At 38.1% G+C, this 23081-nt stretch overlaps 1 protein-coding gene across 2 annotated transcripts in view; it reads left to right on the forward strand.

Moving 5' to 3' along the window:
* Window positions 1-23081, forward strand: part of LOC127640093 (phospholipid-transporting ATPase ID-like) — a 45299-nt gene that overhangs the window by 3909 nt on the left and 18309 nt on the right. Inside the window, exons 3-18 of one of the 2 annotated variants that reach the window (XM_052122487.1) lie at window positions 6483-6578; window positions 8730-8788; window positions 9496-9609; window positions 9870-9968; window positions 10107-10168; window positions 10310-10382; window positions 10709-10779; window positions 11618-11700; window positions 12228-12386; window positions 13162-13250; window positions 13561-13757; window positions 13958-14166; window positions 14257-14300; window positions 15733-15898; window positions 16162-16350; window positions 20100-20215. In XM_052122487.1, the coding sequence (XP_051978447.1) occupies window positions 6503-6578; window positions 8730-8788; window positions 9496-9609; window positions 9870-9968; window positions 10107-10168; window positions 10310-10382; window positions 10709-10779; window positions 11618-11700; window positions 12228-12386; window positions 13162-13250; window positions 13561-13757; window positions 13958-14166; window positions 14257-14300; window positions 15733-15898; window positions 16162-16350; window positions 20100-20215 (1806 nt within the window). In that variant the 5' untranslated portion in view covers window positions 6483-6502. Of the gene's footprint in view, window positions 1-6324; window positions 6579-8729; window positions 8789-9495; window positions 9610-9869; window positions 9969-10106; window positions 10169-10309; window positions 10383-10708; window positions 10780-11617; window positions 11701-12227; window positions 12387-13161; window positions 13251-13560; window positions 13758-13957; window positions 14167-14256; window positions 14301-15732; window positions 15899-16161; window positions 16351-20099; window positions 20216-23081 lie in introns of those variants that run through there. The other variant, XM_052122488.1, reaches the window with a different exon arrangement.

A 23081-nucleotide genomic window follows, 5' to 3' on the forward strand; every position in this document is an offset into this window, starting at 1 on the left:
GATCAGTTTGTTTGCAAGGGAATGGTCTCTCTGAGCGGCCTAGAGAAATACCATATCCGATTTATGATTTTGCGTGACAAAAGTGCAGCACAATCTTTTGCTTTGAAGAATGTTTTGCCTTTTCCAAGTGAAACCTTCTGTGGTTCTGATATTCTCCCACAAGGGATTGAGATTGGTGTTTTGAAAGGTCCGTTAAATAATGTGCACATTCAATCTGATTTAATAAAGGGCTTAGTGAAAGTTACCATTTACCCGTGAAAGGGGTCACATTTATTCTGGAGAATAATTTGGTTGGTGGAAATATGCTCCCCCTTACAGATGTATTGAAATTTCATTCTTTGAACCACCCAACTCTGATCATTTAGTCTTTGTATTTCCATCCGTGTTCGCTGCTTGCGTGATTACACAAGCTCAGTCACAAAAATTGGGTGATAAGCTGGATATTTATAACAGGTTTTTTTTCTCCCAATTTGGAATGCCCAATTCCCAATGTGTTCTAAGTCCTCGTGGTGGCATAGTGACTCGCCTCAATCCGGGTGGCGGAGGACAAATCTCAGCTACCTCCACTGAGACTGTCAACCCACGCATCTTATCACATGGCTTGTTGAGTGCATTACCGCGGAGATATAGCACATGTGTAGGCTTTACGCCATCGACCGCAGCATCCACACACACTCCCCACCGAGAGCGAACCACATTATACCGATCATGAGGAGGTTTCCCTGTGTGAATCTACTCTCCCTAGCAACCGGGCCAATTTGGTTGCTTAGGAGACCCAGCTGGAGTCAATCAGCACGCCCTGGGATTCGAACTAGTGAACTCCAGGGGTGGTAGCCAGCATCTTTACCACTTAGCTACCCAGACCCCCTATTTCTAACAGTTTTTTAGATGCAGATAGAAGTTCAGACTTCCCTGTAGTGTAACCTGTTGTGTCCAAGTCACTGTTGATGGAACCGAACCTGACCTATCTAACCTGTCGCTGTCCAATTGAGCAAAAGCAAAATCCTGGACGAGCCCCCATTTATTACGTCCTGTCTAGCGGTAAGGGCGCAATAAGAGTTTTATTTTGGTGGATTCCCGCCCCAGCTGCCAGAAAACAGGGTTATATCGAAGTTTTAATTTATTATCTTAAATAGAAAGAGTTGGCGCAGTGGCTTCAGGGTGCCCAAAGGACAAAATAATAAACACAAAGAACTAAAACAAAACTCAGAATATAAATAACCTAATGCCAATGAAAGAAATAAAATACAAAGGCCTTCCCTCACTTTCTAACATGAAACAAAAATCACAAATCATGTTTAGCAAAATAATCGGCAGGCCACCCCTATGCTCTGACTTCACTAATGAAGTAAGCAATTGAAAAGAACACATTAGACATCAACTTATCAAATATTGGATTGATACAAAAAGAACATTTGGTCTGTCAGCTGTAGGGAGAATCTGTGGAACTCTCAGACATGTGGCACAATTTTGGACTGAGCTCCTCATCTACCTGTGATGCACCCTTTTTTAAAAGCATGCACCAATTGAACTGCCAATCCTATGCTTAGTGACAGGCAAACCGGAATGTATCTGAGAAAGAGAGGGAGAAACAGCACAGGCAGAACACAAGAACACAGAAAACACAAAAACACAAGCAGGATGTTTCAAAGTGCCTCTCTGTTACCTTGATTTTTCCATTTTTAAAGAAAAGGAGGGACAAGTCTAAATAATTTTTTGTGATAATTAACATTTTGCCACAAATGCTGTTGATTGAGCTTAACTTGTATTCAACCTGGAATATTCCTTTAAATGTACTGACATATTACAGTAATGAAAAATAGACTTATAACAGCAACACTTGTTAGAATTGACACCAATAGTAGTCACATTATTAGCTATAGGTACCTCAAACAACCAGATAATTACAGCGTCTACAGTATTTTCACAGATCGAATTCTGCTGAACAAAGGATCTCCTCTCATAGTTTATACTTAAGTCCTGCCTTTAATACCTTTATTTCTAGCAACAGTATTTCAACTATGTGGTCTTCTCCTCTTCTCAGGCCTTGTTGCCTAGAAACCTTGATAACACCCCCCTCTTGTGATTGTTGCTGTTGCTCTTGGTGTCTCTTTTGCACAAACAAATGAAACTGGTTTTAATACCCAGCTATAGTTAATCAGTCCTTTATAAAGAAAGGACAGTTTGCATCTTCTTCCTGTGACATCATCACTCATTGGTTCTTTATTCCATGGTTTGCTGCTCCACAGAGATAAAGCATTGACTTTGCTGCTGTAAGGATGCTGATGTTTGAAGCATACCATGTGATGAGACTTTAATTGAGTGCGTTTGTGATCATGAGAAGGAAAAGGTAACGGGTCCACCAATGATGCAGGGTTTTGCCTCTTTGACCTTGGATAAACCACAGATATATATGTTACTTGCCCTTGGGCAACAGTGTAATCATTTATTCGTCTTTTAAAAACATGGCAGACTGTACGGAGGTCATTTACAGTCTCATTAGGGGACATGAAGGTGAAACCTGTAGGTATTTTTCTTTTGTGTTTTACTTTGTGTTGCTTGGTGAAATTTTAGAGTGTGTTGCATATGTGATGCAAATGTAATACATTTACAGTATGTTGAAAAGTGGGAAGTTGGGAAGCCAGTGTTGTAAGAATGTTGTCCGAAATAGGAAGTTTAAATTTTTTTACATTTCTTGTTGTGCTTAAATCTGTTTTGTATACTATTCTGATGATAGTGAAACTTTGTAATATGGCACTTTTTGTACCACTGTCTCCCTAAGATGATTCGCTGATGTTCTTCCTCTTTTGTAAGTCGCTTTGGATAAAAGCGTCTGCCAAATGAATAAATGTAAATGTACATTTACACCTATTAGTCACTTAGAGCCCTCTTGCAAATTTAAGAGGTGAATGCAGCTTTATCTTCTTTAACTATAACTCTAGCAAATAATTGTTCCAAATTAGTGCCGGAATTTTTTTTTAAGTATTGATGCTATCAGACTGATCTCACAGAGAATTCGGCAACAATAGATAGAAAATTCTGCTGCTGAAATCAGTCTGTTCTTACTGAAATTCGAATAACTGCCCCCAGTGGCTGAAGCTGGAAGTGCTGTTGAACATATGGACACGTGTGAGCTCCAGTTTCCTGGTGAAATGTCCACAGAGTTGTGCCAAAAGCAAGTTATATTCTTTGTTGTAAATGATGTAATACAGTCAACATGAATACAAATTGTATTAACCATATGCCCTAACCCAAACCCCAACCCTAAACCTGACCATCAGTGGAGAAAAATTTAATTTTAGAGAGAAAATGCAACCTTCGAATCACACTATTCATTGTTTATCTGAACACAATTACTTTCTTGTTCCCATGGGACCAGAATCTGTGTCTCGGAGGTTGCTCGCACAAATGGCTATCATTAGCACTAAAGGAATGGATGGTCATGGTCGAGATGATGCAAAAATGGCTGATGGGGGATAGTGCTTGTCAGTTATGCAGCAATATGGGGTAGAATTGAGGGTACTTGCACTTTCAGAAACAACATGTTGATTTCCTGTGTGATCACGATGAGTATGCATACACCTCCACTTATTAGCTTGGAAACTTTGTATAAAAATATTCTCTGAGTTTCCCAGTAGTAATTACGATTTGAGGGGGCATTCATGTGCAACTTCCGAGTAGGAAATTCTTATTTGTGGTAATTCTGAAAACATGTGAAGGCAGCATAAAATGCTCTCTACAATGAGAATGTCCCTCTTTCTAAAGCCAGCATCACACTAGCCGATTTTCCAGTGATCTTCAGGTGTGAGCTCATTAACATAATCACTGGTCAAGTGGAGGGAGACGAAGTCAGCATTCTCTCAGCAGCAGGTCATTAATCAGTTGACCGTCGGGACTTGCAGAATTAATGGCTTAATAATACAAAAAAAAAACATCTTGCTTGTTTGTGTTCTCGTCAAGTGACCAATGAGCATCTTCTTTTACTGAAGAACTGACAAGACATCAAGCTGATCTGAACATTGTCATCGCACTCAGCTGCATATCATCACAAATGCAAAATCCAAAGTGATTCTGTCACCAAGCGTTTTTCTTTCCTTTTTTTCCCTACACTAAAATCAGAACATCAGAAAGGGAAGCCACAACAATAGGCAATGTATCAACACAGGAATGATAACTGTACTCATTAAACATTTATTTGTTTAGTGCTTTTGTTTTCCAAAAGCAGCTTTATAGGAAATCAAACTGTAATGTCCGTTAGTGTCATAAATGTCATAAAGTCCCCATTGAACAGCTTCACTGACAATCATGCCTATAATATTTGACTTTAAGTCCCCAGTGTGCAAGCCAATGGCGACCGTGGCAAGGAACATAAGATCCATAAGATCTCAGTAAGTTGAGAAAAAAAGCTTGGCAGAAACCAGACTTAGGGGAGCCAGTTCTCCTCTGGCTAAAGCCATTTCATACGGCCAAAGAGTCTAAAGTCAAGCATTTCACTGTGTCTTTAAGCTTCTTTACATTGTGTACAGTTGTTCATTTAGGATACACCATTATCATATAGTGACTTACAGGGCATTTAAAGTATGCCTATACTTTTTATCATTATTTGTGTTTCCTGGGAAACAAACTTATGACCTTAGCATTATTATCATCATGCTCTAACAGTTGACCTACTGAAACAAGCAAAAAAGTGTGGCAAAGTAATATGAGATGTTATGCATTATGTACCATTTGTCTGCTGTGATCAAATGTGTGAACTGAGTGGAAACTCATCTGCTGGATCTCTGGGTGTGGAAGCTGTTCAATTATTAATGGTTGACTACAACTGTAGGACCTGCGCTAAATAAGGAAACAATTATCATGTTCACAAAGCCATAGCTACCAGTGAACTAGTACATGCTAATTCAGAAATTATTTACTAGGCTCTTCTGGCAAAGAAATGTGTAGTTAGTCAATTCTTTAGAAGAGAAGTTATTTTCCTTGTCCATAAGGGGTGGAGCCAGAAGAAATGTAGAAGTTGTGGTAAAGGATTGTGTGGTTTTCCTGTTAAAATCTGCAATCTGACTTTTTTTTAAGACATTTTCTGAAGACTGTGTGAGGGTACTCGCCTGTGTAAAACTCACCGCCACAGTGCTTGAGTGTTTTGGGTGGTTGCCAGGGGCATTGTTTTGTGGTTGCTAGGGTGTCCTGGATGGCTGCTAGGGTGTTAGTAGCTGGTTGCTATGGTGTTATATATGGTTTCAAGGTGGGTACTTCCATGGTCAAGTCTCTATGATATTCTGGTCCAGAGATATGGCTTGGGTCTCTCCTTCAATGCAAGTTTAGTATATCAGTTTGAAAAGCAAAAGCACAACTTTCCTCAATCGGCCACTTGGTTTGATGTATCATTCACATCCATAACACAAATATTGTGGGATGAGTTACACACTGGCATTTAATCCTTGGGGTTAGGGATCATTTTAAAACCCTAAATCATAGTTTGAGCAGCATTAATAGTAACGGGCCAAATTAAGCCACACATGAACAGAACAGATCACTCCAAGGGCAAGTTATGAGAACATTTGAATGACTCTTATTGCTTTACACTTGTGCAAAAATGCTAAGAAAGCATCTTATATCTCATATAATTTCAAAACTACGATAGCAACAAGCTTATTTGGTGAGTCTTGCACAGTTACAGTTCCTGTTCAGCTCGTCTGGCAGTAAACGTGAAATTTAGCAGAACTTGAAGGAAGTCTGGAGTGTACGGTGCAACTGCAGTGCAATATACTGTAACACTCACCAATCTGTGTCACACAACTTGACTCCTGTTCAGGGCATGATATTATGTTACACTCAGCAAAATATAAACTGGATCCCAAATTTCAGTTGATTCAAACCTGATCATTAATGTTATGTATCTGAGTTGACATAACATTGGTTAACATGATTAATGTTTCATGTCATTATGATGTTTCAGGCAACACTAAGAACATCTGCCATGTTGTACAGTAAATCCTTTAGTAGATCAGTAAAGTCCCCCATCTTGCATGTTCATCGAGCTACTTCAGTCTTCTGCTGACCCTAGAGCATAGCTTAGCTATGAAAGAGCAATAAAATGTTCCTATGGCCTTTTACAAAGGCAAGGTCTCTGTGTTTATAATGCAAGATGTCTCATTAACTCCTAGTTAAAGCAAGTAAATGATTAGGTGTAATTTTATGTTAATACCCATTAGCCCTGCAGGTGTAGAAATTTCACAGGCGTGGCTAAAGACACACTTCAGTCTCTTGCACTCAAAGGCAAGTGTAGGCATTGTCTGATACATTCCAGAGGAATCCAGTGTTCTCAGAATTAGCTGCCCAACAGAAAGTAGACACCGCAGACTATGGAGTATCATATGATTGGACTGTCTGTTTAATTTGATTGATTTGCAATAAAGTTTGAATTTGATGTTGGGCATTGTACTCCTGACTAATGTCTGAACATTTGTTTGTGCCACTCAAAGAATGACATTGCAGACAGGCAATGGCACTGCGATGGCTATGGATGTTAGTACCATGGAGAGGAGGTTGGAACCCACGCTCGAAAGCACCTGGACAAGGTATAGTGGCAAAGGCTTGGGTTTGCAAGGAGTTAAAAAGGGGAAGTGTCTTTTAAGAGCTTGAAAGAGTTTTGGAAACTGTTATTCTATGCAATTATATTATTTTTAATAAGAAAAATAGAATATTTTTGTTATTTAGGATAAAATGAAAACATACATTTTCAATACATTTTAATAAAATATTTTTTTTCCCAAACAAACTAAAATATAATAAGATTACCACAAACAACATTTCGTTTTAATTTTTAATACTTGGACAGTCAATAATTTTTTTTAAATCAAATTATGATATGCCGATTAATGTAATTAATCAATATTAATTGCATAAATCAATATTTGCTGAAAAATGGCCCCAAATGAAGATAATTAAATATATAATTATAAAAATAACTATGAAAATATAAGAATTCTGTTAATTAAAAACTTCGTTCTTGTGAACAAATGGTCAGAAATGTTAATTATATGCATATCATTTATAAAGTGTTTCCATACCGGCTTTCTTTAGCACAAATTGAAAATTGACATAAAAATAGTTGGGAGGAAAGCCCAGCAATTGAACATAAGCCTATCAGTGGCCTACAATCCACAACAATCCATTTTGCAATTGAGTTTGTCGATTTGTCACATGTAGATTTGTTTTCACAGGAGGCATTCTTGCATTACGTGTGCACTATTTTCATTGGTCTGTGTGCACATGCGTCAGAGCGATGCTTTTGAAGTGTTTCACTGTGGTCGTGTTGCATTTCACTGGTTTTCAGCATCTTTAGCTATAAATGCTGCATTTTTTAGGACACCGGGTCAAGTTTAATTTAATTTCAAACTGGAAAATGCATCTCAACACCACTATATTCTGCTATGCTCCATCCAGCTGTCTTTGAACAGCTATTGGTTTGTGGTCTATACAGCTGCGCGCTGCCTGTACTGCAGGAGTTGGGCTGACTGACCCCTGGTGATTGCGACTCGCAAAAACATGAAGGTGGTACTTGAGCTTGAATTGAAATTGAAAATGCGGAGACATAGCACGTGTGGAGGCTTCACGCTATTCTCTGCGGCACCCACGCACAACTCATCACATGCCTCACTGAGAGCAAACCACATTATAGCGACCACGAGGAGGTTACCCCATGTGACCCTACCCTCCTTAGCAACCGGCCAATTTGGTTACTTAGGAGACCTGACTTGAGTCACTCAGCGCGCTCTGGATTCAAACTCGCGCTCCAGGGGTGGTAGTCAGCATCTTTACTAGCTAAGCTACCCAGGCCCACCTAAATCGACAGAAATATTTATTTTAACAACCCACCAATAAACATGAAAATGCCACTAGATCTCAGTATCACTAGTTGGCACTGAGAAACTTAAAAAACATTAAAATAACAAATTAACGAATTAACAGCAGCCCAAAATTACTTATAGAAACTAACTAACTAACTAAACTGAAACTAGATAATACTGAAAAATCTATACTAAAACTGACAATCAGAGAGGGAAATGAAATGAAAACGAAACTTATTTTGAAACAGAAAATATAATAACCTTCTACGTCATACAAGTATGACCTATGGGTTATGTGACTTATTTTCTTCTGACTCATAAGGCTTACAAATGTGAAGAAAGCAAACAATATCGAAGATTTCTTCCAGGAGGAGGCTGCTATCACATCAAAAGAATCAATAAAAGGAGCTCACTTACATTTGAGAAGAGCTTTGTGCACTCCTATTTTTACAGCTATCATTTGCTGAGTGATATTCACTAATGACCTCATAATGTTGTGCTTGTCTTGAGACACTGATGCTAGTTTCTTTTGAAAACAATGAGGCCACTTTTATTGCTTACCACTTACCTTCAAAATCTGCACAGCAAGAGGAGATGGACTTTGAGAAGCATCAATTTGGAGAACAAGCAAGACATAGAAGTCAAGATTTGAGGCAATTGGTGGAACATATTAGGTTTTGTTTTCCCTAAAAATAGAGGGATTGTAGATTTTAAGATACTAATGGAGGAATTTGGTGTTGGGTATCAATTCATGTTTGTTTTGAAATATAAAGTTGCATTTGGGCTGTTATAGAATTATGCAAAAATGTTACTTTTAGGTGTCTCATTTTTTATTTCCCAATGGTAATAATTTACAACAAAACTTCTGTTCAATTCTAGAAGAGGAACGACATGTTCGAGCCAACGATCGGGACTACAATGAGAGGTTCATTTATGCTGTAAGTTCATAATTGTAATCCGTAATCCTTAATCTATCGCAGTGATATTTGAGGTATAGGCATAAATCCCTGTTCCCATAAATGAGTGTTTCTTCAAATGTCTGCACTTTTATCACAGATTTTAGAAAGTTAGATCTTGTTAAAATATTTTTCACTCTCACCATTGTTTGTCCTACAGTGAATGAACATGTGTCACAACAGATTTATGTCTTTTTATTTTGATACTTTCATGTCATTCAAACTCTGTATTGTGTTTAATAGAATTCTGTGGTGGAAATCACATTACAGAGCACCTTAGACTCTAAGGCTTAGAGGATGGGATTGGAATTTTTTTTCTGAAATAGTTTTGCGTACCCTCGCAATATTTTGCATTCCCTTGCAATACGTTTTGCGTTCCCTCACGGTACATTTTGCATGCCCTTGCAACCAGTTTACTATGGTTTTACTACAGTAACCATATTTTAGCCACCCAAAAAACAATAAATTGTATTTCATATATATTCTTATTCATTAAGTGCCACATTTCAGCTACAGGATGTAGTCCCAGTTTTGTTAATAGGCTACTGTGCAGTGAACGCTGTTTTGCCCATCATCTAGGACTGAAACTCTCAATTTTATAATGAACAGTTTAACATTAGAACAAATTCTTATGATTTAATGATGTTGGTAGAATTGTCAAAAATATGATTATTTCTTTTTTTCCACAGGACAATCGAATTAAGACAGCAAAATACAACATCTTCACCTTCCTGCCCATTAACTTGTTCGAGCAGTTCCAACGCTTTGCAAATGCCTACTTCCTAGTGCTGCTGATACTGCAGGTATGCCAGCTTTTTAAGTTATAAAAGTTGTATTACATTTTTTTTTTTCACAAAACCATTGATGTTTACTCAATCAACTTCGCTCCCAAAAAAAATTCCCAGAATGCACCTTAAAAACCATTCATTAGATTAGAAGATGAGCACAAGTGTATATATATGAAATAAAAGCCTTATTTTCCCTTTAAAATACAATTATTTTATAAAATACACCCCAGGTGTATTTATTGTAACAAAACTATGACTCTACTTCATTCTTCCAGTTAATTCCAGAAATCTCCTCTCTGTCCTGGTTCACCACCATTGTGCCTTTGGTGTTGGTGCTGTCTATCACAGCTGTAAAAGACGCTACAGATGACTATGTGAGAATCTATTCTTGTCCCGTTTTACTTTACGATTGTAAATACTGCATGTATAAAGACAGGCTGCTTAACCCTCTGCAGTCTGCATAAAATAAGCTAAACTCATGATTGCTGTGATGGATCTATTTTGGATTTCAGTTCCGCCATAAAAGTGATCAACAAGTCAACAACCGGCAGTCTCAGGTACTCATCAATGGAAAGTAAGTGCCTTTATGCTGTGTATCAGCATTTTCAGCAATATATGTGCTATTGAGTCATAAATATTGAACTGTAAATGCTTTAAGAGATGTGTCGGTAATGCAAATGTGCAACAGAACAACACGATAATGTCTTTGTTTCAGGCTACAGAATGAAAAATGGATGAATGTTAGAGTGGGCGATATAATCAAACTTGAGAACAATCAGTTTGTTGCTGTAAGTTTCAATCCTTTTTGAATATACTACACTGTAAAACTGATAACCTGCAATTGTTACCTTTAGGATCTCTTTCTATATGATGCAACCCTTTAAAGTGACTTTTATTGGTGTAACAATTTATTATGGTTGATTCAGTCATAAAGAAAACAATTTTTGTGTAGAAAAAACTGTTCTATTGCTTGGATTTTGATGATGACAATATGACCAGCATCATCTGCATTGTGTACATCTGTAGTCCAGTGTACTGTAAAGAATTCTCTACAGTATACTGTCATACAGTACATGATTTATGAGTTTTACTCGACTTTATCTGTTGTCTTTAGGCTGACCTTCTCCTCCTATCTAGCAGTGAGCCATACGGACTGTGCTATATCGAGACAGCAGAGCTTGATGGGTGAGAAGTTTCACGTGAAATGTGTTTGGATTATGTGATGTTTTGCAAACTAACTCGTTAGCCTCTTAGCTGATTAGCCTGATAGCCGATTGGTCTGATAGTTTACCGTACTGCTAGTTGATTAGCCTGATAGCCTAGCATATACCATATGCAAGTTACTACACTGGGGCTGCTGTGGCTCAGGTGGGAAAGCGGGTTGGCGGTTCGATTCCCGGCCCACATGACTCCACATACCGAAGTGTCCTTGGGCAAGACACTGAACCCCAAGTTGCTACCAATGGCAGGCTAGCGCCTTGCACTGCAGCTCTGCCGCCATTGGTGTATGAATGTGTGTGTGAATGGGTGAATGGGCGAATGAGTCACAGTGTCAAGCACTTTGAATACCAATAAGGTTAAAAAAAAGTACTATATAAGAGCTGACCATTTACACTACAACTACTTATTTGTAGAATTAATTTTATTTGTAGCTGCCAATGCTACATAAGGATAACTACCCTGCTCAAAAAAGGAGCTTAAACCAATGTATGCTGGTTTTTGCTTGTCTCAGATTGTTTAAGATGGTCTTAGCTAGTTTTCCATATATACCACCTTATTTCTTAGGCCATTTAGGCAAACTGAGAAGCTACAAACCAGCAAACCAGTTTAGGCTGGTTTAAAAGAAAGAAAAAAAAAGGTTATTGTAATTATGTAGAATGAAATGTTTGTTATTTACCAGACAATACAAATAGATACCTCTTAGGCTCCAAGGGAGATAGGATAGGTTTTGGGACGATATGTAGAGCATGATATAAACAAGACATGGAAATGCTTCTTTCAAGCCATCAACTCTTTCCAACAGGGAGACCAACCTGAAGGTGCGCCAAGCCTTGACTGTAACATCAGACCTCTGGGATGATGTTGCAAAGCTGGCAGACTTTAATGGTAAACTTTGATTGAAACACACGATTAGTGCACCGTCACCAGAAATGAACTTATCAACAGGAGTAAACACAAAACACTCATTGCTTCTGCCACATTGATTAGATTGATCCCTGTGGCTTTCTCTCGTGGGGCCTTTGGTATACTATCACATGTTTTTCAAAGCTATTAAGGAGCTTTTGAAATGAAATTTTGAGTGTCTTCGCTTGGATTCTAATCCAATTCATTTAAGTGTAGCTCCAGCATTCTTGAAATTGTGAAAACAATAATTAGTAGCACTTGATGGGTGAAAAAATCTCATATAGCGAGACCCAAGCCTACCTTGGGACCAGAATATCATAGAGACTTAGGGGTGTACACATTTGACCTGGGCCAACAAACATCCACCTAAGAACCATTCAGAACACCCTAGCGTGATAAGGGCAAATCAACTGATAAACCAAAAATAACTGTGAAAAGAATACCCATAATTGCCTCAGAATTGACACCATCTTTGCCATTCCTGTTGCTTGTTCAATTGTGTCTCCCAGGGGAAGTCATCTGTGAGCCTCCCAACAATAAACTGGACAAGTTCATGGGGACTCTGTATTGGAGAGATAATAAGTATTCACTGGACAACGAGAAAGTGCTCTTGAGAGGCTGCATACTCCGTAACACAGAGTGGTGCTTCGGCTTGGTTATCTTTGCTGGTACATTTCTATTCAGTATACTTCTATTTTTAATGTCTTTTTCTCAGATGATTAATAAGCCATCCCAGTCCTTGAGTAGATGTTCCTTAGAGACATATTGAATGCCTAGTTCTTCTGCCTCATCTGTATTTAATATTTATTAACTATGCATAGTTTCTAATGCAATCCATTATGTACCGAGATTAGCTGGGCGCTACACTTATTGCGTGGAGATCAAGAACGTGATGTTCATTTTCATGTGTCGGATCAATCAAGTTAAACTAAAAATACATGAATAAATGTAATTCATACAAAATAGTATCAGCCGATTTTATGGTTAGCATGTTTTCAATTTCTATAATAAAAGTCTTTTTGAATTTTTTTGTGGGGCTTAATGTAAAGAATGTCTAGGCAGTGTAACCATATTGAGATGTTGGCATAAGCAGTTTGGCATAATCTTTTATTATTATTTATAAAACAATCAGTAGGAAAGCAATTTTGTCAGTGTGGCATTTTGTTGTCATGTGACAATGGTTTACACCACTTGGCATTTTTAACAATATATATATATATATATATATATATATATATATATATATATATATATATATAATTTATTATTTGTTTTCATATTTTCAAATGTATGATTCCAACATGAATACAAAGATGACATTTCTAAAAATGTTACACATTGTGTTTAAACTTTATACTGTAAAATATATCCTTTTTTAATATTCTTTGTCACCCTTATTTGTCATTGGCCCATGTGTGTCTTGTGGGATTTTTGCCACGTCAGGACTCCAAACCAAGCTGATGCAGAACTGTGGGACGACCAAATTCAAAAGGACCAGCATCGATATACTGATGAACACATTAGTGCTGTGGGTGAGTGTGTACACGGCATGCTGGGACTGATCGACATGTGGCAACTCACTTACTCATGACGTGAGATTTTCTAAAAGGCAGTTCATTTTGTTTTATTCTTATCTAAAGTAACTATAGGAACAATGCACCTTGAGCAATCTGGTGTGAAAATTCTGTCATGATTTACTCATCCATGTATTGCTCCAAACCTGTATGATGCTCTTTCTTCTGTGAAACACAAAAAGAGATGTTAGGAAGAATGACATTCTGCATAAAATCTCCTTTTGCTTCAAAAGTCTTAAGTGTTAACGGTTATGTTTTGGGTTGCCAGATCTTTGGATTTCTCATCTGCATGGGAATCATCTTGGCCATTGGCAACACCATTTGGGAGCAGAGAGTTGGCAGCAACTTCTGGGCGTATCTTCAGTGGAAGGAACTCACGATCAATGCAATATTCTCCGGCTTCCTGACCTTCTGGTCATATGTTATCATCCTCAACACTGTCGTACCCATCTCACTTTATGTTAGGTAGGCCAAACCACATAGTGTGCGGTAGCAATTGCATTTAAGTCACCTGACAGTATTTATCACTCTTATTTAATTAAGTTTAGATGAGGGTAAAAGATGGTTTGGCAAGCCTCTTTTGTATTTAATAGAATTAGTGTGCACTTAATAAACTGAATTAGATAAAACTTATCACAAATTAAAAGAAACTTATCACATTACAGCGTAGAAGTTTTGCGGCTGGGCCATAGTTACTTCATAAACTGGGACAGACGAATGTATTACAGTCGTAAAGACACTCCTGCTGAGGCTCGGACAACCACCCTTAACGAGGAGCTGGGACAGGTGGAGTTTATCTTCTCGGACAAAACCGGGACCCTCACCCAGAACATCATGGTGTTCAATAAGTGTTCTATTAATGGGAAGACCTATGGTATGCTTGTACACTTCCTGTTATACGTCCAGATGCATTCACACAGAGCATTTCTGAATATTTATTGAATGATGTGTTTTTGTTGTCTAGGTGACGTTTATGATGAGTTCGGGCATAAAGTTGACATTACAGAGGTAAGGAAACCAAGTGTAACCCAAATGATCTTTGATGAAAATCCTTAGCAACCACATGTAATACATTTGATCTAAAAAATTCTCAAGAGTTTCCCATTTAAAAAAAATTAAAATGTAGTTTTATGATGAATAAGAATGCCATATATTGAACAAATGGTAAAGCCTTAGAATGATCTCGTTTTAGTTATGTGTACGTTCCCACATCAGTCCCCATCACAACCACCAAAACACAATGCACACATCTCTAATTCTATGCCTGCATTAAACAGCCTATTATAGGTGTTTCTGCAATTTGAGGCATAAAAACCATTCATGAAACAACAAAAATGCTAAAATTAACATACAAAAATATCAAGATTGTTTTGGCAATTGATAAATTGTATAAATGAATTTATGAGATTTAAAACATGCACACAAGATGCCACTTGGAACATAGGACTCTTTTGGACCCTACTTTATAATTTACATAAATCTTTTATGCTTTTTTTTCTCTCCTTCTAATATTATACAAGTCTCTGCTCTGCTATAACTTGGAATAAAACAACTGGAATTAGATATAATATAGATGGTTGTAAAGGTAGACCGATATATCAGTTTTACCGATTGATCGGTGCCGATAGTTGCTTTTTTAAACTATCGGTTATCGGCAAAAATCTATGCCGATATTTGCAGACATATGTATATTTCTTTTTATTCATCCATTTTCCACGGTGACTGCTGCTGGAAGATTTTAGTTGAAACGGCTTGGTTCTGCAGTATGGCGGTGGCCTTTAGAGGTGAAATAAAAACACTCACTTCAGTGCATTTTGTTATTTTGATTAGACAATCAAGTGTTCTATATTGAAGAGAGGGCATGCAAAAAAATCTAAATATGACTATATAGAAACATGCCCCATCAGCACATACAGTACATTGGGTCTCCATCTTCATATCTTGTGAATAATAATAAACCTAATTCCTCATTAAACCTCATCTGGATATTATCTGAATATATAAAGGCTACGAAAAGCTTAATTTGGTTAATACTTGCATGTAAATATAGAGCACTGTACCAGAGCCAAGTCTCTGTCATAAGAGTCCAGGGTGTATTTTGGGCTTGTTTATTGTTAAAAGTTCCACAATATGCACCAAATCTTCATTTCTGGTTATTATTTGGATTTTGGTTGAACAATAAACTGCATCTGGGATTGTAATCATTTTGGACTCTTGTGTCTGTGCCTCTCATAGTAATGAAAGACTAAGATTTTTTTTTACATTCTATAAATCGATTTTAAAATCTATTGGCCAATGTATCGGTTTAGTTTTGCCCACCACCTTAAGGATCGGTATCGCAAAATCCATTATCGGTCAAAGGTTGTGTTCGTCCAATTGTAAGACCCTGTCCTGTCTGAGTGGAGTATTTGGCAGTCACACTTGTTTCTGACTCTTGTAGAAAACACCATGTGTGGATTTCTCCTTTAACCCATTGATGGACATGAAGTTCCGTTTCCATGACAGCAGCTTGATTGAGGCGATCAAACTGGAAGAGCCTCTGGTGCAGGAATTCTTCCGTCTGTTAGCGCTCTGCCACACCGTCATGCCAGAAGAGAGGAATGAGGGTAAACACACCCCCCACCCCTACAAAAAATACAAATATAATCCTTGGCATCCCTAAAGCACTTATGTTGTATACAGAAATTTAGAAGCTATAAATAAAAAATGACAGATTGTAATAAATGTTATACAGTAATAAAAGTATACAGTGGCCCAAAAAAGTTTTTGGACTAAAGCCAATCTTAAATGTTTTTCAAGCAAATGGCTTTACCTTATGTCCAATTTGAGTTGAATTTGACTGAAATGCCTCTGAAATGAATTGTTCAAGGTGAGCTGGTGTATCAAGCACAATCTCCAGATGAAGGAGCTCTGGTTACTGCAGCACGCAACTTTGGCTTTGTATTTCGGTCCAGAACACCAGAAACCATTACTCTATATGAGATGGATCAGCCGGTAACATACCAGCTATTGGCCATCCTGGACTTCAACAATGTGCGAAAGAGAATGAGCGTTATTGGTCAGTTCTGATTTTGTTTTACATCAATGATCAGTGGGCAATCTTACATGGATAGTTCATCCAAAAATGAAAATTCTCTCATCATTTACTCACCCTCATGCCATCCCAGATGTGTGTGACTTTCTTTCTTCAGCAGAACACAAATAAAGATTTTTAGAAGAATATCTCAGCTCTGTTGGTCCATACAATGCAAGTGAATGGTGATTAGAACTTTGAAGCTCCAAAAGCACATAAAGGCAGCATAAAAGTAGTCAAATCGACTCCAGTGCTTAAATCCATGTCTTCTGAAGCAATATGATAGGTGTGGGTGAGAAACAGGGGCTGTATGCATGTAGTAAAGGACATGTAGTAGGCGCAGTGTTCCTAGATTTAAAAAAGGCGTTTGATGCCGTTAAAAGCTAACTAAAATCTGAAAAAGTGTCTGCTTGGCTGGATGCCTCCTGTTTGACACTTAGCACTCAGAAAACAAAGTCTATCTGCTTTATTATTAAAAAGCTATCTGCAACAGAATCCTTGAATGTTAGAATGAAAGGTGAGCTCATTGAACAAGTAATAGAGGAGAAGTATTAGTGATAATCTTAGACTCCCAGTTAAATTTTAAAATCCATGTTAAAAAGATTTGTTAAACGATCAAGGCTTATCTTAGCTGTTTTAAGATGATAAGAAACTGCCTGACATCTGACTGTGCCTTACTGTTTCTAAACTCAATGATATTCTCACATTTGTTGTATGGTCTGAGTATCTGGTCTCAGGCCAACCAGTCTACAATTAAATCCATAGAGTATCTTTATAATCGGGCCTTGAATATAAAAAAAATAAAAAAATAAAAAAGCAAATAAGGTACTATCATTGCCATATTTTAAATAAATATAAGATTTTAAGCTTAGTAAACTTTTATTGATTTTGATTATGTAAAGTTTGTTTTCAAATGTTTAAATGGTATTGCCCCCCCCAGCCTCTCTGTATATACATCAAGAAATGACAGAGTTGTATAGATCCACCAGAGCAGCTTCATGTGGTAATTGTAAAGTTTCATTCTGTAAAACATGTTTTATACAGACAGCTTTTTCTGTGAAAGGAGCAAAGCTCTGGAACTTGTTACCTGATCATTTGAAATTAGCTGTAAACTTCACCACTTTTAATTCAGCAACAAACCTGTACTCATGTATCGTTTTTAAGCTTAATGTCTTTAAATGTGTGCCTTTTTGTATTTTGTTATATTCCATTTTTATTTAGCTTTATGGTATCTTGCTGTACTTAGTTTATTTTCTTTTTACCTTACTATTTTAACATTGTAGTCTAATAAAAGTCCTTCAAGGGACGGGTATTGCAAATTAGCATTCACTATAAACACTATGATTATTGCATTGGTTAGCTGTTCTCAGTTTATATGCACTGGTTGGCAGGCACGTGCACACATAGACATCAAAAGGGGCTTGAGCACCTGCCCCTTTTTATTCCTGGAGAGAAAGTGCCCTTTTTTCTGGAGTGTTTTTTTTTTTAAATAATATATATTCCTGTTTGCGCAGAATGCGCACAGCTTCCCTGTCAATATAAAAATATATTTATTGAATAGTGTATATAAATATCGGGTCAGGAGTTCTGAAGCGCCCCCCCACCAGTGCCTCGAATTTACTGCTGATTAGCCAAAGACAAATATAGTTAACCTGTGTCTTGCTAGCATGCATGCCTCATGAGCTACTAGCTAATGTAATAAGTTAGCTACAATTTAGCTAAGGCAAATATATCATAGCCATACAGTGCTACTGTACTAAATGGGGACCCTACAGGTGAATACAGTGTGTGTGTCTAATAACATCATCACAATCGATAAACTGATATGCAAATTAGGCGTCAACTAGTTAAAATGCGCATATTTGCATCTAATTGACAGGGCAATGCAGGTAAATAGGATAAACAAAATAATTAAAGCATATCACCACAGAACGTCCCCAGTTAATGACTTACATACATCAAGAGTCTTTCCCCCTGAAATTTAGAAATCTAAATTGGTGAATTTAGAAGAAATCTACAGATGCAAGCAGATGGAGGATAGTAGGTTTAAAACAAACTCCATCTAAATGTGGATTTTGAAGGTTTTATTTGATGATGATGATACAGTCCTCCCTCAAATGTGAAACTAAGTCCATGTCACCATCAGTTATTGTGTATGTGTGTGTGTGTGTACATGCATAGCAATAATAATATTATATTTTTGTATAATATATTATGTACATATTATGTATTTGATTAAAACATTCAGGCAATTCAGTATTCTGATGCTTGGTTGTGTGAAGCTAAAAATTTATTTTGCTTGTGAAACAAAAAGTATTTAAACATGCCTGCAGGCAGCATAATGCCAAAAAAAAGAAAGGATACAGAAAAGGAAGGAGAAGGAGCGCCAGGAAACAGTAAAATTAACAAAATAGCAGCAACGGCCCTCTTCAGTTTAGAGTGAATATTTGTGTTGATTTTTGTCAAAGTGTTATGTATTCTGATAACATCAAAATAATTAAAATTATGTAGTGCCTTGTGCAAAAATAAAGAAATTATTAGTAAAACACGCCCCTCTGCTTGATGCAGTTATTTAGGTTATTCTAAATATATACTTGAAACTAGTAGCATAGAAAACATGCACATTGTGGTATGGTTTCCTTTGCTGCTCTATACACCTAGTGAATACTAAGGAGACCATGGTTTCTGTGTGAACTGATTATTTTGTAGACATCTTTTGAAAATGAAACAATTGCGTGAGTTTGAGGAAGATAAACTTAATTAACTTTTTTAATTAATTTTTTAAAAAGGAAGTCAGAGTTGTGTTACTATATATACTTTTTTGTTTAAAAAAAGTAAAAAAATACGTAATTATGAGAAGTGCCCTTTTTTTCACTTGAGCCACTGCCCCTCAAAATGTCTGTGCACGTCCCTGCTGGTTGGTGCCAGACAGGCTGGTTGGGATTTTCACACATAACAGTCTCTAGTATTTACTCCGAATGATGCCAAAAAAAAAAAAAACATCCAGTGAGCGGCAGTTCAGTAGATGGTAATGTCTTGTTGATGAGAAAGCTCAACAGAGAATGGCCAGACTGGTTCAAACTGACAAAGTCTACGGTACCTAAAATAACCACTCTGTACAATTGTGATGAGAAGAATATAATCCCATAATGTTATTCTGAGATGTGGGTTGGCGCTGTTTTGACGACACGAGGGGGACCTACACAGTATGTTGTGGCTGATTGATGTATATTGTCTCCATCCCTATCAAATAACCCTTAAATAAATAAGCTTCAACAAAGCATCATAAAAGTAGTTTATATTACTTCTTTATTGTTTTGTTTAGTTTTTTTTGTTGTTTTTTGGAGCTTGATAGCTCCTATCCCCATTTACTTATATTGTATGGAAAAGATTAACCAGAAAAGAGTGAACAGAAGTCATACAGGTCATGAGTAACATGAAGGTAACTTAATGATGACAGAATTGTCTTTTTTTTGTTGTTGAAATGTTTCTTTAATAGTATAGGACATCATCAATGTATTTGCCCCTCTTTATACAGTATTACCTGATACCTTTTTATTTCACAAAAGCTATGCATCATCCCTGTCATGTACTGTACTTCTTTTGATGGTTCTGCATGGAAAACGTCATCAATTTACATAGAACAATCAATAGCAGCCCAGCCTTTTGAATCTTCTTTTTTTGTACACTAGGACATTTATAACTAACACTTTCATTTCCTGTGTGGTCTGCAGTGAGGAACCCAAAGGGGCAGCTAAAGCTTTACTCAAAAGGAGCTGACACAATAATCTTCGACAGGCTGGACCCGTCTAATGAAGAGCTTATGTTTACTACCTCAGAGCACCTTAATGTAAGTGTCCAATTGATACAATGCCCTCCTTCTCTGCTGAAAAGACCAGTAGGACTCCTAACCATCTTAACAGCAAGGCTTTCTCAATGTATTAATCCATGTACAAAAATGTATACACTTAATATATATGAATGTAAACAAGATCAGCCCGAGGATAAACCAGCTCGGACCAACATGGAAATGCTGTAACAGGGTGACAAAACACAAAATCTTAATATATCCAACCAAATCCATATCTCAAGCCTCATTTAATGGGTACACAAAGCATGACTCATTAATGTATCCAGACACAGAAACAGCCCTTACAATTAAGTTATGTTTACCATTAATATACTTCAACAAAGGTGCAATGATTAGGATGTTATAATATATGCATGTCAATAAAAAAACTGCAGAAATAGTCCACCTGGTGTCAAAGAATCATGCAACTGTACCTATATCTTTGCTAAATTATTTTTAAATGGCTTGTTGTACGTATAGCGGCAGTTTTGTGGTGAAATGAACACTAGAGGTGCAACAACAATGGCTTTTATTCCTCCACACAAATTACCAGTAAAAGAGCAGATTATCAGTACATAAACGCTTAATTTTCACCCTGTATCTCACAAAATGACATAATGATCTTATGACATCAAAACACTTTCCCATAGTGCATGACTTGTAAGGTGATACATGTTAACGTTTGCATTAAAGAACTGACTACACTTACAAGCTTGTTCAAGTGTAATTAAATTGCAGTAGCTCAGCTGATAAACCTAGCGAGCGATAGTGAGAACAAACAGACCCAAGAGCAGGGGAAATGTTCAAAAGATTTATTAACAACAAATAAGAGAAGTCACTGTGCTGTGGAATGTCAAAGATCCTGGCACAAGCTGCAGCAGCGGGACGTGATCTCCGATAGCATGGAGATGGGGAAAACGGTGTTCACACGCTTAAGAAAATTAAGTAGTCTGAGACGGACCACCACTAGACTAATAACCTTGGTGATGGGAAATGGCACGATATACTTGGGACCCAGCTTACATGAGGAGATTTGGAGTGAGATGTCCTTAGAGGACAGCCAAACCTTCTGCCCGCATGTGTAAACTGGGGCCTTAGCCCGGTGCTGGTACGCCAACCTGTTAACGCGAGCACCAGTCCGTGTTGTGGGTGTACTCAACCCAGACTAAAAGATCGCTCCAAGAAGACGGATTACGTGAGGCCACACAGCGCAAGGCCTTTTCCAGCTCCCAATTTGCCCTCTCAGCTTGTTCATTTGTCTGGGGATGAAACCCACGGGACAAACTTACTGTAGCCCCAGTTGTTGATATAATTCTGCCCAAAAACGTGACACAAATTGGGGTCCTCTGTCAGAAACCATTCGACAGGGAGGCCATGGATGCGGAAGACGTGGATAATGATTACTACTCATGTCTCCCTCGCTGAAGGTAATTTTGGGAGGGGAATAAAAGGAGCCGCCTTCGAGAACTGGACAACTACAGTTATACCAGTTATGAAATCCATGGCTATGTGTGACCAGGGTCTCGAAGGGACAGGCAGCATTTGGAGGAGCTCGGTTGGGGGTTCACAGGATGTCTTATTAGTCGCACAAATGGGCCTTAGCTCGTTGCTGGTATGCCAACCTCTTTCGTAACGCCTCACAGACTTTAGCCTCCACCTCCCAGGATACCATGCCCACCGCGTGAGTGGCGGGTAGAATGGTATCCGGTGGGGCGGTGGTGGTCTCGACCTCAAAGCATCGAGATAGGGAGTTGGGCTTGAAGTTTTTAGATCCCAGGTGATAAGATAGAACAAAGTTGAAATGCTTGAAAATTAGTGCCCAGCGAGCCTGTCTAGAGTTGAGGTGTTTGGAACTACAAATATATTCTAGGTTCTGTTGATCTGTCTAGACCATGAAAGGTACCCCAAACCCTCTAACCAATGACGGCACTCGCCCAAGGCCAACTGGACAGCCACTAATTCTTGGTTTCCAACGTCACAATTCCATTCAGCTGGTGTTAAACGGTGCATAAAAAAAGCACACAGATGCATCTTTCCACCCGAGGGGAGTGCTGCAACAAGACTGCTCTGACACCAACCTCAGACGCATCCAACTCCACCACGAACTGACTTCAGATCGGGAGTAATGAGGATGGGTGCAGTAGAAATCTGCTCCTTTAATTTAGAAAATGTGTCTTCAGCTCACGGTGACCAACAAAATGTGGAGGTGAGGTCTGTCAGAGGTGCGGTGAACTGACTGTAGTTCCTTATAAACTTCTGATAAAAATGTGTGGACCCCAGAAACCTCTGCAATGCCTTGCGAGAATCTGAGGTTGGCAAATCGGAGATGGCTTTAACTTTTGTTAGTCTCAGACTTCTCCCTCAGAAGAAACAATGAACCCCAGGAACAGAACTGACTGTGCATGAAAAGCGCACTTCTCTACCTTAACAAACAGCCGATTCTCTAACAGTCGCTGAAGCACCTGCCTGAAATGCTGCACATGGACCTGGAGTATTCTGGAGAAGATCAGAATATCAAAAAGATAGACAAACACAAACAAACGACCATGTCTCTAAGCACGTCATTCACGAGCCCCTGGAAGATGGCGGGGTGTTGACCAATCTGAAAGACATAACCAAATATTCAAAGTGCCCCCTACACATCCCCTTTCTAATCCGGACAAGGTGATAAGAGTTCGAAGGCTGAGGACATCAACGGCAAAGGATAGCGATTCTTCACCATGATGTCATTCAGCCCCCGATAATCTACACAGTCCATTAATGAGATGTCTCTGTTTTTCCCTGCGTGAGATTTGAGTTCTAGCGACTTGCACAGGCTCAGTGTGATACTGGCGAATTGGCTGGAGAGTCAGAATGGGTACAAGGA

The sequence above is a fragment of the Xyrauchen texanus genome, chromosome 49, assembly GCF_025860055.1.
Source record: "Xyrauchen texanus isolate HMW12.3.18 chromosome 49, RBS_HiC_50CHRs, whole genome shotgun sequence".
Lineage (NCBI taxonomy): Eukaryota > Metazoa > Chordata > Actinopteri > Cypriniformes > Catostomidae > Xyrauchen > Xyrauchen texanus.